Here is a 17571-nt window from a genome sequence, read left to right on the forward strand (position 1 = left end):
ATAAGGAAACCAGCCTTGTTGGATTGGTGCCCATCCCAGTGACCTCATTTTAATTTGATTGCCTCTGTGAGGAGCCTGTCTCCAAATAAGGTCATATTCTGAAGTACTGGGACTTACATTTGACTTTTGGGAAACACTATTCAACTGATTAACACCCATGAAGCAGTATCAGTACTTCCTTCCTTTTTATGGCAGAGTAATATTCCTTTGAAAGTAAACATATTTTCTTTGAACACCAAGTACAAAGCAACTTCTAGTGAAATCTCCATCCCCCGGGCAGCTGGGCATTCTGTCCTAGGCTTGTGTGCCTATCCACATAAGGTGGAGTGTTGATCTCACAGGTGTATCTCACAGATCTCCAGCCTGTAACCTTTTTCTCACTGTCTTCCTCCTGGAAAGAGGGTTAGTTAGTCTTTATGAGCAAAGGAAAGAGGACTTACTAAGGGGAAGCCAAGACAAGCTTCTAATCCCAAAATGTGTTTAAAAATAAATTTTATCTTTGATTTCCTTTCTCCTCTCACTCCCTTCATCCTCAGCACAGACATAGATACATTAAAAGCATTTTAAATGCAGACCCTTCTGGGGAGGAGCGTGGCACAGGAAGCTCTGCCCTTTGAGAAGAGCCAGACTGACTGCTCTTTCCATTGTCATGGTGACTGGGCCTGGTCCCTTGGGCTGACCTCACACCAGAGTCTTTCCCATTCTCTTCACACTCCCCTCCCTGCACCTGCCTCAGAATAAAACAGGGACCTTCAGACATGTGAGTCCTCTCAGCTTTAGAACTGACTGCACTGTTGGTTTGTACATTTCACCTTTCCCTCTTAATTTAAAATCTATTTCTCTTACGCACATAGACAGGAGACCTGCATCCCTGCTGACCTTGGCTCTTTGGGGATAACCCAGAGCCATCATTAGCTAGCTGCAGACTCAGGTCCCTTCCCCCCATCCCATGGGCTTCGATGATGCTGACACTGTGTTGTTTCACACCGAATCTGCAGGAAGGACCACAGCAGGGTCTCATCACCCTGCCTTCTGATTCTGAACAGACTTCATGCAAAAGTTGTTTTACTCCCTCCTTCGCCTCTCTCTCTTTCTCTTCTTTTCCCCTCCATTAAATTAGCTTTTGTCACCTCGGAAGTTCCCTGGGTGAAGAGATGCATGCTGGCTCCAGGGTTTTCAGAGAGGCAAGAAAGAGACTGGAACAGCTCAAAACAGCAGACAGCATGGAAAATATTCACATTATGTGTTGTTCTATTTTATCATTTTCATGTATGCACATGTGGCTTCAGGGCCCTCAGGCTAGAAGGCCACACACTGTTAGTGGAATTAGTTGAAAAGGATTTATACTGTATAGATTTTCTCCCTTGTGGACCAGCCTAATGGTGGGTTCACAGTTTCCACTCAAGGGGCAGTCTGGGCATCTGGAGTTTTTTTTTTAAGCTTCCAGGTCATTCTAATGTCCATCCAACTTTGAGAACCACTATTCTAGAGGACAGAGACCTCCAGGAGAGTTTTAACACTTTGAGAGAGGCAGCGAAAGAAACAGGTGACATCTAATCCTCTGTGCCCAGCAATGCAGTTAATTAGGCAGAAAGAATGGACAGAAATAACACACCCTGGTCTGTCTTGTGCCAAGCAAAATAGGAATTTAGCTCCACCTAACCCTGTAAGGCCAGTGTGAAAAGAGATTCCAGCGTGCCCACCTCCCTGCTACTAACTGTGGTTGGTTGATTGGCTGCCAAACCTTGAAGACCGTCAGTCCCCTGGCGAACATTCGCCAAGGTGATGCAGAATGTTCACAGGAACAAGCCGTTTCTGCATTCTACTCACAATTAGTTCTCCTCCTTATGCCTGAGGAAAAGTAACATCAGGCCCACGTGCTTGCTTGCTTTTCTCAACACAAAGTGCTGATGCCATGAGTTGCTTGCGGCACCGTCGTTGGGAGGGGTTGTCTTTAAAAGTGAGTAGTGGGGCTGACCTGTCTGCATCGGTGTGTTTTGTAGTACAGAATCGGACAGCTGTACATGATCAGCAAGCACAGCCACGAACAGAGTGACCGAGGAGAAGGGGTGGAGGTCGTCCAGAATGAACCCTTCGAGGACCCTCACCATGGCAATGGACAGTTCACAGAGAAGCGAGTATATCTCAACAGGTAAGTCCTGGCAGCTGGCGCTCCACCTCCAGGCACCCTCCCTGCCCAGGAATCCCTCCCATCTGGCCTCATGGCACTCAGTAGAGGCTGTGACTGTCTGGGATGAAAAGGTGAGTTAGAAAGTCTTCATATCCGCCCTCCAAAACCACCAGTCTAGTTGCTTCCCCCTGCATTCTGCAAAATAGTCCTCAAATGCATTTTCATCAGGAGAAGCTTTCCTCTTACCATTTGCAACCCTTCCACCACATATTAGGATGAAATCTGATCTTAAGGATTAAAGGATTGTCTTCTCCCTTGGTTCTGGGATTAGCAGAAGGAAAGAGGCAGCTTTGCCTGTAAGTTGTAGAGAAGTGCTGAAGATAGTCGTGTACCAATGGGGTCTTAACTCAGTAAGATTTCCACTTCCTGTTGGGTGGAAGTGTCCCCAAAGGGAATTGACAAAACTAACAGTCACCTGTGACCAAAGTGAGATACAGTGTGTGGGTGGTTTCTATCTCTCAACCACTTGAGAAACTCTATAACTTTTCCTGCAGCAGAATTAGAAGTGGCCAGCTGTCTCAGTCATGTCTGTTTTCTCTATCAAAATATTCATATGTATCTTAATGGAGAGTAATAAACGTGAGTAAGAGGGAAATTTGTTATTAATAGGATATCTGGACTTTCAGTAATAATTCCATTCTTCCCAAGGTGAAGGATGTCATCTCTCCTTGGGAAGGGTAAAAATTCAAGGCTGATCAACCAGCACTGATCAGGACTGCCATTTCTGTTTTGCAAAATACATTTTGTAATCTTTTCTGTTTTCTCATCACTAATGACATAACTGATCACTGGGGCTTGTCTGATCTTCTCCCTACCTTACACTCCCTTCTAGGTCATTTTCTTCCTTTTACTTGACTGGGTCAGAACATTTGTAGTCACATGCCATATGGGGTATATTTTCTTAAAACTAACAGTCTATGTTAGTGAACCAGTGTGTGACCATTCCGGTCTTTGCTATCCTCTCCATGAATACTCTACTACCATCTGTGGCCTCCCTATTGGCCCATTTCTCATTATTCAGAAAGCACTACCAACATAATAGTTGGACTGTGTCCCCATTTTATCCACTGACACTTGTGAATATTTCTCCATTCTCAGTGCTCTGACCACAAACAGATGTTCCTGAGAGAGTCATATTTGGAGTCTCTCCTTCTTGCATGACCTCCACCCTCCAACAGGCTGAAGGGGACTATGTCTTCTTGACAGGAGTGTTTGTGTTCTGTCAATAGTGTGTTTGGAAATCTCTCAGGCCAATATCCTGACACTGAAGGCCTTGGGCTGATTAACCAACACATTTTAATCAGCCCAAGGATGCAGTACCAGGGAATTCCTGAGTCATGATGAAATGCAAATGAGATCTATCCTGTTCACCTATTAGTAGCTGTGAGTTCCCAGGTTTTGGAACCAGTTCAGCCTGCAATCAGCCGTTGATTTGCAGGAGTAGCTGAGCTCCAAGTCTAGTCTGAGGATGGCTTCCTTCACAGAGAGGTTTCTCAATATGCTGCTTTGACATTCTTAGTGCTAAGGGTGTAAATAAAATATTGAGCATCACTCACCTCTGTAGAGCAAAGAGAAGTGAGGAGAGTGCGAGAAAATAGATAGAAACCTACAGAAAATTCCATTTCTCACCAGACAATTGCATTTTCCCAAGTTATTGCCTGGGGAATGTTCCCTATGTACCAAATTTAAGAAATTAGAAAACTTTATAACTTTTCCTGAAACAGAACAAGAGGTGTCCAGCTGTCTCTGTCATGTGTGTTTTCTCTATCAAAATATATGACATTTATTTTAAAGGAGAATCATAACCATTAGTAGGAGAGAAACTTGTTATAAATAGAATATCTGGACTTCCAGTAATAATAACTAAAAAGATTAATATAGACCTTCCCCCTGCACCTCGTATGACAAACACAGGGTGAAATATAACCACATAAAACTGATTTCAAACCAAAGAAAGGGAAATCCTCAGATACTACAAATAAAGAGACTCTAACAGGAGTGGAAAGCAGATGAGCTAATGCTAGGGAAGCTGGGGGATGTCAGAACTGAGTGTGGGCCCTGCCATCTAGGGGTCGGGGGTGTAATGCTCATAGTGTTAGTTGCTTAGTCTTATCTAACTCTTTGTGACCCCATGGACTGTAGCCCACCAGGCTCCTCTGTCCATAGGATTTCCCAAGCAAGAATAGTAGAGTGGTAGCCATTCCCTTCTCTGGGGATCTTCCCGACCCAAGGGTTGAACCCAAGGATTCAACCCGGGTCTCCCACATTGCAGGCAGATCCTTTACCTCCCATAAAGGGACAGGAAGTGAGGCCTTAGTGCCTGTAAATGGGGCATTGTGATTAAGAACCATGCAAAAGAAAAAAGTTTTTGACAAAGACTGAGAAAACTTACTACTCAGAGATGCACCCTGAAAGAAGTACTAGGACTTCCCTGGTGGTCCAGTGCCTGAGTCTCTGCTCCCAGTGCAGGGGCTGCTGCTGCTAAGTCACTTCAGTCGTGTCTGACTCTGTGTGACCCCATAGACAGCAGCCCACCTGGCTCCCCCGTCCCTGGGATTCTCCAGGCAAGAACACTGGAGTGGGTTGCCATTTCCTTCTCCAATGCATGAAAGTGAAAAGTGAAAGTGAAGTTGCTCAGTCGTGTCCGACTCTTCACAACCCCATGGACTGCAGCCCACCAGGCTCCTCCATCCATGGGACCCTCCAGGCAAGAGTACTGGAGTGGGGTGCCACCACCTTCTCCCCCAGTGCAGGGGGCCCGGGTTCAATTTCTGGTCAGAAAACTAGATCCCACATGCTTCAATGAAGATCAAAGATTCTGCATACTGAAACCAAATAATTAAGTAATTGAAAGTACTACTGGACTTCCCTGGTGATACAGTGGATAAGAATCAGCCTTCCAATGCAGGGGACACAGGTTCAATCTCTGGTCCATGAAGATTCCGCATGCTGTGGAGCAACTAAGCCCGTGCACCACAACTACTGAGCCCATCTGTGCTCTAGAGCCAGCGAGTTGCCACTACTGAGCCCTCAAGCTGCAACTGGTGAGCTGGTGTGTCCTAGGGCCTGTGCTCTACAGCAGGAGAAGCCACTGCAATGGGAAGCCCATGCACCACAGTGAAGAGTAGCGCCTGCTTGCTACAACTAGAGAAAGCCTGAACGCAGCAGTGAAGACCCAGTGTAGCCACAAAAAGTACTAATGAAGGCTGTATTTTTAAGTAAGAGGAAGTTGAAACCAAGAAGAATGAGGAGGGAATCTAGAAGAGATAGTAAATATCTGGACAAATCTGAATCAGCATAGAATGTTGCAAATATATGAATAACGAGTAATTGGAAATATACTCATGAAATTTAAATAATTCAGATAACAATAACAGGAGATGTTCAGTTCAGTTCAGTTCAGTTGCTCAGTCGTGTCCGACTCTTTGCAACCCCATGGACTGCAGTATGCCAGGCCTCCCTGTCCATAACCAGCTCCTGGAGTTTACCCAAACTCATGTCGGTTGAGTCAGTAGGGATAGTAAAAACGAAATGCTGTAAGTTGCTAATATTATCTAGAAAGAGGAAAGACATGCTTATTAATTTTAAAAATGTAAAGCAAACATGCCTATTCAAAATGTAAAAGTAACCTCTAAAAGAATAGTAAAATAATATGTTTTGGTCATGCACAGTTTTGGAAAGCATGATCAATCCAATAGAAGGCAGAGGAAGAACAAAGAGAAGTCTACAAAAACATATGGTAAATAGAAAACATAAGCTGTGTTTGTCAGATGATAAATCAAAATATATCACTAATCACAATAATGTGTTAAATCCTAAACCTGAACCTAGCTCAACAAAGATATGGCAACACTGACAAAATCACAAGTGCCCTGAAGTTATAATGGGAGATTTTAACCTACTTCTTTAATAAACTGATAGAGCAAGTAGACAGCTTATTAATAACAAGCATAAAGAAGATATAAACAACTGAATTACAAGCTTGACCTAGTGGATATTAATAGACCATGGAACCAACATGCCTGTCAAACACACATGAAAGTATATAAAAACTGAATACACAGTAGGCCAGAAACCAGTCTCAAATACTAGAAAATTGACATCATGTAGGTGCTATTGGCTGATTTCAAAGCATAACAATAAGAAATTGCTAAAACAATAAGTGTATGACCTAAATCAAACCCCTTATGACTATACAGTGGAAGTGAGTAATAGATTTAAGGGACTAGATCTGACAGACAGAGTGCCTGATGAACTATGGATAGAGGTTCGTGACATTGTACAGGAGACAGCAATCAAGACCATCCCTAAGAAAAAGAAATGCAAAAAAGCAACATGGCTGTCTGAGGAGGCCTTACAAATAGCTGTGAAAAGAAGAGAAGCAAAAAGCAAAGGAGAAAAGGAAAGATATACCCATTTGAATGCACAGTTCTGAAGAATAGCAAGGAGAGATAAAAAAGCCTTCCTCAGCGATCAATGCAAAGAAACAGAGGAAAACAATAGAATGGGAAAGACTAGCAATCTCTTCAAGAAAATTAGAGATACCAAGGGAACATTTCATGCAAAGATGGGCTCAGTAAAGGACAGAAATGGTAGGGACCTAACAGAAGCAGAAGATATTAAGAAGAGGTGGCAAGAACACACAGAAGAACTGTACAAAAAAGAACTTCACGACCCAGATAATCACGATGGTGTGATCACTCACCTAGAGCCAGACATCCTGGAATGTGAAGTCAAGTGGGCCTTAGGAAGCATCACAACAAACAAAGCTAATGGAGGTGACAGAATTCCAGCTGAGCTATTTCAAATCTTGAAAGATGATGCTGTGAAAGTGCTGCACTCAATATGCCAGCAAATATGGAAAACTCAGCAGTGGCCACAGGACCGGAAAAGGTCAGTTTTCATTCCAATCCCAAAGAAAGGCAATGCCAAAGAATGCTCAAACTACCGCACAATTGCACTCATCTCACCAAGCCAGGCATCAGCAATACGTGAACTGTGAACTTCCAGATGTTCAAGCTGGTTTTAGAAATGGCAGAGGAACCAGAGATCAAATTGCCAACATCCAATGGATCATCAAAAACAAGAGAATTCCAGAAAAACATCTATTTCTGCTTTATTGACTATGCCAAAGCCTTTGACTGTGTGGATCACAATAAACTGTGGAAAATTCTGAAAGAGATGGGAATACCAGGCCACCTGACCTGCCTCTTGAGAAACCTGTATGCAGGTCAGGAAGCAACAGTTAGAATTGGACATGGAACAACAGACTGGTTCCAAATAGGAAAAGGCTGTATATTGTCACCCTGCTTATTTAATTTATATGCAGAGTACATCATGAGGAACGCTGGGCTGGAGGAAGCACAAGCTAGAATCAAGATTGCTGGGAGAAATATCAATAACCTCAGATATGCAGATGACACCACCCTTATGGCAGAAAGTGAAGAAGAACTGAAAAGCCTCTTGATGAAAGTGAAAGAGGAGAGTGACAAAGTTGGCTTAAAGCTCAACATTAAGAAAACTAAGATCATGGCATCCTGTCCCATCACTTCGTGGCAGATAGATGCGGAAACAGTGGCTGACTTTATTTTGGGGGGCTCCAAAATTACTGCAGATGGTGATTGCAGCATTGAAATTAAAGGATGCTTACTCCTTAGAAGGAAAGTTATGACCAACCTAGACAGCATATTAAAAAACAGAGACATAACTTTGCCAACAGAGGTCCATCTAGTCAAGGCTATGGTTTTACCAGTGGTCAGGTATGGATGTGAGAGTTGGACTATAAAGAAAGCTGAGCGCCAAAGAATTGATGCTTTTGAACTGTGGTGTTGGAGAAGACTCTTGAGAGTCCCTTGGACTGCAAGGAGATCCAACCAGTCCATTCTAAAGATCAGTCCTGGGTGTTCACTGGAAGGACTGATATTGAAGCTGAAACTCCAGTACTTTGGCCACCTGATGGAAAGAGCTGACTCATTGGAAAAGCCCCTGATGCTGGGAAAGATTGAGGGCAGGAGAAGAAGGGGACGACAGAGGATGAGATGATTGGATGGCATCATCAACTCGATGGACATGAGTTTGGGTGGACTCTGGGAGTTGGTGATGGACAGGGAGGCCTGGTGTGCTGCGGTTCATAGGGTCTCAAAGAGTCGGACACGACTGAGCGACTGAACTGAACTAAAAACAATAAGTGAACTCCCACAACATATAGAAATATAAACGTTTCTAAGCATTTAATGGGTTGAAAATGTCAGATAAGATACTTAATTTCCCAGCCACCTTTGCAGCTAGGGATGACATGTAACCTAGTTCCAGCCAATGAGATGTGAGATTTTCCTCCATGATTAAAAAGGGTAAGATATTCAAGGTGTTTCTAAGAAAGGGGATGAGAAACACATGGTGATGGCTGAGAAGGCAACAAATAGTGCCTACTACATGAATCTTGATAACAAAACTGAGCAATAACATTACAAAGAGAAACTTACAGATCAATTTCAATTAAGAATGTAGACATGAAAATCCTACATGAAACTTTAGCTAATCAAATACTTCAGAGTATAGTACTCTTGCCTGGAAAATCCCATGGACGAGGAACCTGGTAGGCTGCTGTCTATGGGGTCACATAGAGTCGGACAGGACTGAGCGACTTCACTTTCACTTTTCACTTTCATGCATTGGGGAAGGAAATGGCAACCCACTCCAGTGTTCTTGCCTGGAGAATCCCAGGGAGGGCAGAGCCTGGTGGGCTGCCGTCTATGGGACAGAGTTGGACACGACTGAAGCGCCTTAGCAGCATAATAGTAATAATAATTCATGACTTGATCAGATTTTGTTCATTAATATGAGAATTTGACAAGATTGCTGGGTATAAAATTCGTAATAGAAAAATCAATAGCATTATTATACAATGGGAGCAATAAATGGAAAAAATAAGTTTTAAAAATTCCATTTATAAGAGAAAAGGAAACTTAAGATACCCAGTAAAAAAAATCTACAGATACACAAAATCTTTTTGGAGAAAATATGAACAATTAACAGAGGACATTTTTTAAAAACCTGCACAAATGAGAGTATTCATGAATGGTACATGCTGCATTATAAACTTCCAATCAATTTTCAGGTCCATTATAAATTTAATGTAGATCTAATTAAAATGCCAACAAGGTTGTTTTTAGATAGAATTTAAGGATATAATCCTAAAATTCCCAGTTACTATAGCTTTATAAATAGTCTTGATGTCTGGTAGGGTAAGTCTCTCCTACTTACTGAACTTTTCCAAAATTCTTCATATGAAATCTTAGGATTAGAAACCCCAGTGATGTGAAGAATACTGGACGAAGCCAAGGACATTTAACCTGGACAAGCTATATTAGGGCATATAATGGTGTGATCAGGTGGAAGAAGAATTAGGCCCATGTATTCTGTATGACCTCAAGAGGACCAATTAGACTAAGACCAGTGGGTGAGAATGCCAGGAGAAAGATTTAGGCTCAGTTTAAGGAAGAAATCTAAGTATTCAAGCCATCAGAAAACATAGTAGGGTGATTTATATAGTACATTGTGCTGTTGCTGGGAGTGTTTGAGCATAGGTAGAACACTCACTTCTCAGGCAGATTCAGACATCAAGTAGGTGGTTAAAATAGCGTTTCAGATCCTTTTGAATCCTAATTTTCTACGCTTGAAGTATGTTTCAGACATTACTCCACCTCTCCTCCAGCATACATAAGTGAGTAACCAACAAGGCACAGGAAAAAGAGTACTTTTAGCTCCTTTTGCACAAATCTAAGTAAGTCCGTTATTTTATCTCAGAACCAGGAAGATTATGGTTTAGGAACAAAAAGAAAAAAAAATTGATATGTGACATAACTATAAAATACCTATTTTCATAATCATAAAAGTAAACTGTCTTCCCTGGTAGCTCAGACTGTAAAGAATCCATGTGCAATGGAGGAGAGCCAAGTTCAATCCCTGGGTCGGGAAGATCCCCTGGAGGAGGAAATGGCAACCCACTCCAGTATTCTTGCCTGAGAAATCCCATGGACAGAGGAGCCTGGCGGGCTACAGTCCACGGGGTCTCAAAGAATAGGACATGACTGAGCAACGAACACTTTTCACTACTTTGTAGTTACAAACTAGAGTTAACCCACCTCAGGCTAACACATATCCTGCATGCAGAGATCTTGGGACTCTTATTATGGTGAGGCTGCTTTATAATTGTAATTCATTAATTGAATATTTATTGAAATTGACAATGTGTAACAAATTGTTCAGGTATTAAGAATCTCTTAATAAGTAAGACATGGTCCTTGTATTCCGATCAAAGTAGGGCCTAGGTCAACTGATTTCATTATTTGTAAGTCCAGCTGTCCATCTTATGAGTGGTGTCAAGGAGGAAAAACTTTTCTTCCATCCACTTTTTGTTGTTCAGTTGCTCAGTCACGTCTTGACTCCTTGCGACCCCATGGACTGCAGCACACCAGGCTTCCGTGTTCTTCACTGTCTCCTGGAACTTGCTCAAACTCATGTCCGTTGAGTTGGTGATGGACATTGAGTTGGTAATGTTTGGTGCCATCCAAACATCTCATCCACTGTCATCCCCTTCTCCTCCTGCCTTCAGTCTTTCCCAGCATCAGTGTCTTTTCCAGTGAGTCAGTTCTTCGAATCAGGTGGCCAAAGTATTGGAGCTTCAGCTTCAGCATCAGTCCTTCCAATGAATATTAAGGGTTGATTTCTTTAGGATTGACTGGTTCAATCTCCTTGCAGTCCAAGGTACTCAAGAGCCTTTTCCAACACCACAGTTTGAAGGCATCAGTTCTTGGACGCTAAGCTTACTTTATGGTCCAACTCTCACATCCATACATGGCTATTGGAAAAACCATAGCTTTGACCAGACGAACCTTTGTCAGCAAAGTAATGTCTCTGCTTTTTAATACGCTGTATAGGTCTGTCATAGCTTTTCTTCCAAGGAGCAAGCGTCTTTTAATTTCATGGCTGCAGTCACCATCCACAGTGATTTTGGAGCCCAAGAAAATAAAATCTGTCACTGTTTGCATTGTTTCCCCATCTATATGCCCTGAAGTGATGAGAGCAGATTCCTTGATCTTAGTTTTTAAATGTTGAGTTTTAAGCCAACTTTTTCACTCTCCTATTTCACCTTCCTCAAGAGGCTTTTTATTTCCTCTTCACTTTCTGCCATAAGGGTGGTGTCATCTGCATATCTGAGGTTATTGATATTTCTCCCAGCAGTCTTGATTCCAGCTTTTGCTTCATCCAGCCTGGCATTTTGCTTGATGTACTCTGCATATAAGTTAAATAAACAGGGTGACAATACACAGCCTTGATGCACTCCTTTCCCAATTTTGAACCAATCTGTTGTTCCATGTCTGGTTCTAACTGATGCTTCTTGACCTGCATACAGATTTCTCAGGAGGCAGGTAAGGTGGTATGGTATTCCCATCTCTTTAAGAATTTGCCGCAGTTTGTTGTGATCCACACAGTCAAAGGCTTTAGCATAGTCAATGAAGCAAAAGTAGATATTTTTCTGGAATTCTCTTGCTTTTTCTATGATCCAGTGGATGTTGGCAATTTGATCTCTGGTTCCTCTGCCTTTTCTAAATCCAGGTTGTACATCTGGAGGTTCTCAGTTCACGTACTGTTGAAACGTAGCTTGTAGGATTTTGAGCATGACCTTGCTAGCACTTGAAATGAGTACAATTGTGCGGTAGTTTGAACATTCTTTGGCATTGGAATGAAAACTGACCTTTCCCAATCCTGTGGCCACTACTGAGTTTTCCAGATTTGCTGGCATATTGTGCTAGGTCACTTCAGTTGTGTCCAACTGTGTGCGACCCTATGGACAGTAGCCCTCCAGGCCCCTCCATCTGTGGGATTCTCCAGGCAAGAACACTGGAGTGGATTGCCCTTCCCTTCTACAGCACTTTAACAGCATCGTCTTTTATGATTTGAAATAGCTCAGCTGGAATCCCATCACCTCTGCTAGCTTTGTTCATAGTGATGCTTCCTAAGGCCCACTTGACTTCCAGGATGCATTCCAGGATGTCTGACTCTCAGTGAGTGATCACACCATCATGATTATCTGGGTCATTAAGACCTTTTTTTGTACAGTTCTTCTGTTTATTCTTGCCACCTCTTCTTAATATCTTCTGCTTCTGTTAGGTCCAAACTGTTTTCTTTCTTTTATTGTGCCTATCTTTTCATGAAATGTTCCCTTGGTATCTCTAATTTTCTTGAAGAGATCTCTAGTCGTTCCCATTCTGTTGTTTTCCTCTGTTTCTTTGCATTGTTCACTTAGAAAGGCTTTCTTATCTCTCCTTTGGAGAGATGCTACTCTTTGGAACTCTGCATTCAAATGGGAATTTCTCCTTTGCCTTTCAATTCTCTTTTCTCAGCTGTTTGTAATCCATTTCGTATTGATGCTTCGGGTCCTGCAAATTAAACTGAAACTGATAGATTAACAGGAGAAAAGACACGTTTTTATCCATGTACATAGGCAAGAGCATCCAGAAAAATATGACTCAAAGGAGTGGTTAGAATTTGGGGCTTATATACCATTTTAATAGGGGAGGGAGAGAAAAGGGACTTATGGGAAAAGAAGTGTCTTGTATGAAAAATAAATGGGGCCTCAGGAGAACAGGAGAGAGAAGATAGCTTTGTGACAATGTCTATTTTGGTGCTTTCTTGTCCTGGTGCTTACTTCTTGTCTCTGGTGATAGGAGTCAATCTTCTCTGGTTGCAAAACTCGTGGAGAGGGGATTTATAACAGTTGAATTCTTTTGGGAGGCTCTGTTTTTATGAGGATAAGCAGAATTCAGAAAAAATGTCTTCCTGCGACGGTTGGATTCTCAAATGTCTTCAGCTCAAAATAATCCTGATGTCATTGTAGCATGTTGTGGACCCCCTCACTGACCACAGGTAAGTAGGTTCTAAAAGTTGGACTGGAAGTTACTAAGTTGTTCCAGTGCTCAGAAATATCAATGTCCTATGGACCTGAATTCATGATCTGGCAAAAGGAATGGATTCCCTTCTTTACATCAATTTGTATGGCAAGACAAATCACATTCAGAAACTGCTTTATTGATTTATTACCCAGAGCAACTATCTGGAGCACTGGAAGTACTCAATGTCTGTGTCATCAGGGCCTCCTCCCCAGGTCTTTGTTGATCAGAAAGGACATTTCATGGAAGGATGTTAGTGGTCCACAGAATTATCTGGAAGCTTGAGATTGGATAGCTATCAGGTCAGGGCAGCTCCAAGAAGCCAAGAACAACAATGATGAACCATCTTCAGTGCAACTGACCTTTTCATTTTGCCATTATCATCATGGTTGCCGTGGGTAGGCCTGAACTGTCCATTCTTTCTTTTTAGCCTTTGTTCTAAAATACCAAACATAGGGAATAACTCTGGTGGTCTAGTGGTTAGGATTCTAGGCTTCCACTGCCATGGACCAGGTTCAGTCCCTGGTTGGTAAACTGAGATCCCACAAGATGCACTGCGGCTGCTGCTAAGTCATGTCAGTCGTGTCTGACCCTGTGTGACCCCATAGACAGCAGCCCACCAGGCTCCCCCATCCCTGGGATTCTCCAGGCAAGAATACTGGAGTGGGGTGCCATTGCCTTCTCCGACAAGATGCACAGTATGGCCAAATGTAATAAAATTCCAGGCATAAACATCCCATTGAGTTCCCAGGTCAAGCCTGGCTGCTAGTGAGTGGGGAGAGGGACTTCCAGACTCTTTTCCAAAGTGACTGTACTATTTTACACTCCCTCCAGCAATGTATGAGGGTTCCAATTTCTCTGCATAATCACCAACACTTGTTATTGTTTGTCTTTTTGATTACAGCCATCCTAGTGGGTTTGAAGTGGTATCTTGTTTGGGTTTTGATTGGCATTTTCCTAATGACTAATGATATTGAGCATCTTTTCATGTGCTCATTAGCCATTTATATGTCTTCCTCGAAGACACATCTATTGAAATCCTTTGCCCATTTTTAAATTGAGTATAGTGTCTTTTTCAAATGCCATTTATCCTTTTAGTTCTTGTCGCTTAGCTCCCTGGATTGTGGGGTTACTCCATTCTCTGGCCCTTCCTATAGTGTCTGATACGCTGTTGCGTGCAGTACATTTGGGTGGCTGCCCTAATGCATTTAGAACATTACATTAGTACTAATACATCAGTACCTTTGGTGGTTGTCCTTGGGCCTTCAGTCCAGTTCAGTCAACCAAATAAGTGGTGTTTCTTGGCTTGTCTGCAAAAATCCTGATTTCAGCTGGCATCTGGGGAAAAGAGTCAAGATACAAATCTGGAATAGTGATTCTAAATAAAACCTGTCATCCAGAATGGTACGAGGATGGAGCTTTTCTTTTGTCCCCTTTCATTTTCACCTCATTCCTAGCTTCACTCCAGTCTCCTCTCACTGAAACTCATGAGAGAAGCAGATGGGGGCGGAGGGGAATTGGAGAAAAGATGGAGCCTATTTTTAGGCTTGTTTATCAGTCATGAAGTGTCATGTTCTTCTCCACTATGGCTGCTGGATTAATTAGGCTGTGCTGGCAGCTGCCAGTCAGGGAGGGTTGCCAGCTTCTAACGGTGATTCCGCCTAATGCCTGAAATGATTTGCATGGCGAAGACCTTTCTCCCACTACATGGCTCTTGCCTTCCAGGGCAACCTCTCCTGGCTTCTAGTGGCTCTGGGTAGAAAAGGGGACAGCTTCCCTAAGCCATGAATCTTGTTTAACTGGATAAGCAAAGCCACCAGATGGTCACTTTACCTACCAGCTCATTGGTAGAGCCTTGATGCTGTGGCTTGGGTCTTTCTTTCTCATTTTTTCTTCCTGTCCTCCCAGATCTTCCCCCAAAGTAAGAGCCTAGAGCCGCAGTTCATGTGGCAGTGGGAGAGCCCACTGCCCAGCAACAGGTCATAGAAGAAGTGTTGGAGCCAGAGATTCTGACCTAAGGGCTTATTTCCACGCTATTTTGAAAGACTCCTCGTGGTTATTATTGATTTCTGAATATCCAAAGATGATCTTCATTAATTCAGAAAATATTTATTAAGCACCTGCTGTGTGCCAGTCATCATTTTAGGTGCTGGCTGGGGGAGCAGCAGTGAAGAGGACAAAGATCTGTACCCTGGTGTGACTTGCATTCTAGTTATGGGTAACAGGCAGTACACAATAGCCATCTATATAAGAACATTATATATTTTAGAAGGTTTAGTCATATATCCTAAATAAATATTCAATTCATGTCTATTGAATATAATATTAAATAAATTCATAGTATTTTTAATATATATTAGAAAAAAATAGAACACGTAAGGGCCCTCTTTCAGACGTACCTTTCAGTCCATGCTCTTCATTTGGTCCCCATCTCAATCCTTAAGAACACATCAGGCATTCTCATGCTGCCGGGCCCCATGCCTTCTGTCCCTTTGATTACGCCCATGGAAAAGCCACAGAAGCGGGATGTCTCGGCCTGGTTGGGGTCTTCAAGGTCATTCTGTCAAGCAGTTTCCAATGTGATTCTGCCACGCTCCTACCCAGTGATGCCGACACATGTGGTCGACTCCCCTAGGTGCTCCCCAGCACCCCTGCCACATCAGCCCCCCACTGTTCACACATGGAGCCTTCCAAGAACTGACACAAGGTAGGCTTCTTTTCCCAGAATCCAGAACATACCGTCCTTTTATAGGAAGAGTGGCAGCAGTGTCCAAGTTCAAGGACCTTCTGTGGGTGATGCCCCTGCAGCCTTATCTCCCACAGGTAATGGCTGTAGTCCAGAAACTCTGTTCATCTCTTTGCTGCAGTCTAAAGAATTACATTAAGATCAGAACGAAAAGACCAGCCAGAAACCAATGCATTAACGAGTAAATGAGTAAGTCATAGCAGCGGAAAAGAAATTTAAAGACCTCAGAAATCACTGTATACACAACTGGAGAGGGACAATTGATTATTATCAAACGATTGTCAAATGTCAGATTTGAGCACAAAAAAGAAAAGATCAGAATATCCGTCTTGGACCAGTGGGAAATGGAGGTATGAAGGTAGCTAAGACCTTTTAAGAAACACTTAAATGGGACTTCCCTGATGGTAGAGTGGATAAGAATCCACGTGCCAATGCAGGGGTCATGGGTTCTATCGCTGGTCCAGGAAGAATCCACATGTTGCAGAACAACTAAGCTGGTGCATCACAGCTACTGAAGCAACGAGCCTAGAGCCTGTGCTCCACCACAAGAGAAGCCACAATGAAGAGTAGCCCTGGCTCACTGCAACTAGAGAAAGCCCGCACGCAGCAATGAAGACCCAGTGCAACCATAAATAAATAAAGTATTTTTTAAAAGTCACTTAAATGAACTGCAGTTCTTTGAGTCTAATCTTAGCATAGATAGTGGCTAGTTTCAGATATGCAGTTTGGCAGAAAATCTTGTGTGACGCACAGTTTTTTTGTTTGTGTGTTGGTTGGTTTTGGGGTGGGGGTTTTGGCCGCATTACATGACTTTCAAGATCTTAGTTCTCCAACCAGGGATTGAACCCAGGCCTGGCAGTGAACATGCCGAATCCCAACCACTGGACCCCAGGAAATTCTTCCCAAAGCACTGTTATTTTGTGAACTCAGAAGGACTCCCTGCCCAGAATGTTTAAGTTCAAAGTGTCTAGTTGAGACTGTCATAATTCTGACCCCTGTTGAGAAAATGAAATTAGACTCCATTTGGACCACATTTGGCCTGATGATGTTCAAAAACCCCTGAAGCCAAAAAATATTCCCAAATGAACATAAATTGCAAAATGAGGTTAGATATGCTGGAGAATTTGGTGATAATCTGGATTGTAAAGCCATAGAAGGGAGAGATGGTTTAGGATTCAGTTCCAAAAACTCTTGATGAAGTAGATAAACATTCTTAACCTGAGGCAAATTCAGATTATGCCTGCCTTGGGGCATCCTTGGCCTCTTCCTACTAGATGCCAGACCAGCATCGCTCCCCATCCCCACCCCCCAGCTCTCACGACTGAAGATGTCTCCAGACTTTGCCAAATAGCCCCTGGCGGGGGAAATTCCCTCACCTCTTTCCTGTTGAAATGAGAACCACTGCTCTAGAATGACCAGCTTCCCATTTTGCTCATGATCAAGGAATTTGGCATGTAGGACCTTTCACTGCTAAAACCAGGACAGTCCCGTGTAACCCGGGGCGAGTTGACCACTTGGCTGTCATTGATATGTTCTATTTCATACAAAATAAAGATATAAGAAATGAAACAATATAAAAAGTCTATCCTTGGGAGACATGGACAAAGGTTTTAGAGAAACGCAGTATTTTAGAGTTTTGTCTTTTTACTCAGTGTCTCAAGCCTGAGCCATGGTGAGATGAT

At 42.8% G+C, this 17571-nt stretch overlaps 1 protein-coding gene across 3 annotated transcripts in view; it reads left to right on the forward strand.

Moving 5' to 3' along the window:
* PITPNC1 (phosphatidylinositol transfer protein cytoplasmic 1) overlaps nt 1-17571 on the forward strand; it is a 266256-nt gene that overhangs the window by 130306 nt on the left and 118379 nt on the right. For 2 of the 3 annotated variants that reach the window (XM_006043526.4, XM_045164777.1), the window contains exon 2: nt 2004-2152. In XM_006043526.4, the coding sequence (XP_006043588.1) occupies nt 2004-2152 (149 nt within the window). The remainder of the gene's footprint in view (nt 1-2003; nt 2153-17571) is intronic. The other variant, XM_044938754.2, reaches the window with a different exon arrangement.

This window comes from Bubalus bubalis, chromosome 3 (assembly GCF_019923935.1).
Source record: "Bubalus bubalis isolate 160015118507 breed Murrah chromosome 3, NDDB_SH_1, whole genome shotgun sequence".
In the NCBI taxonomy this organism is placed as follows: domain Eukaryota; kingdom Metazoa; phylum Chordata; class Mammalia; order Artiodactyla; family Bovidae; genus Bubalus; species Bubalus bubalis.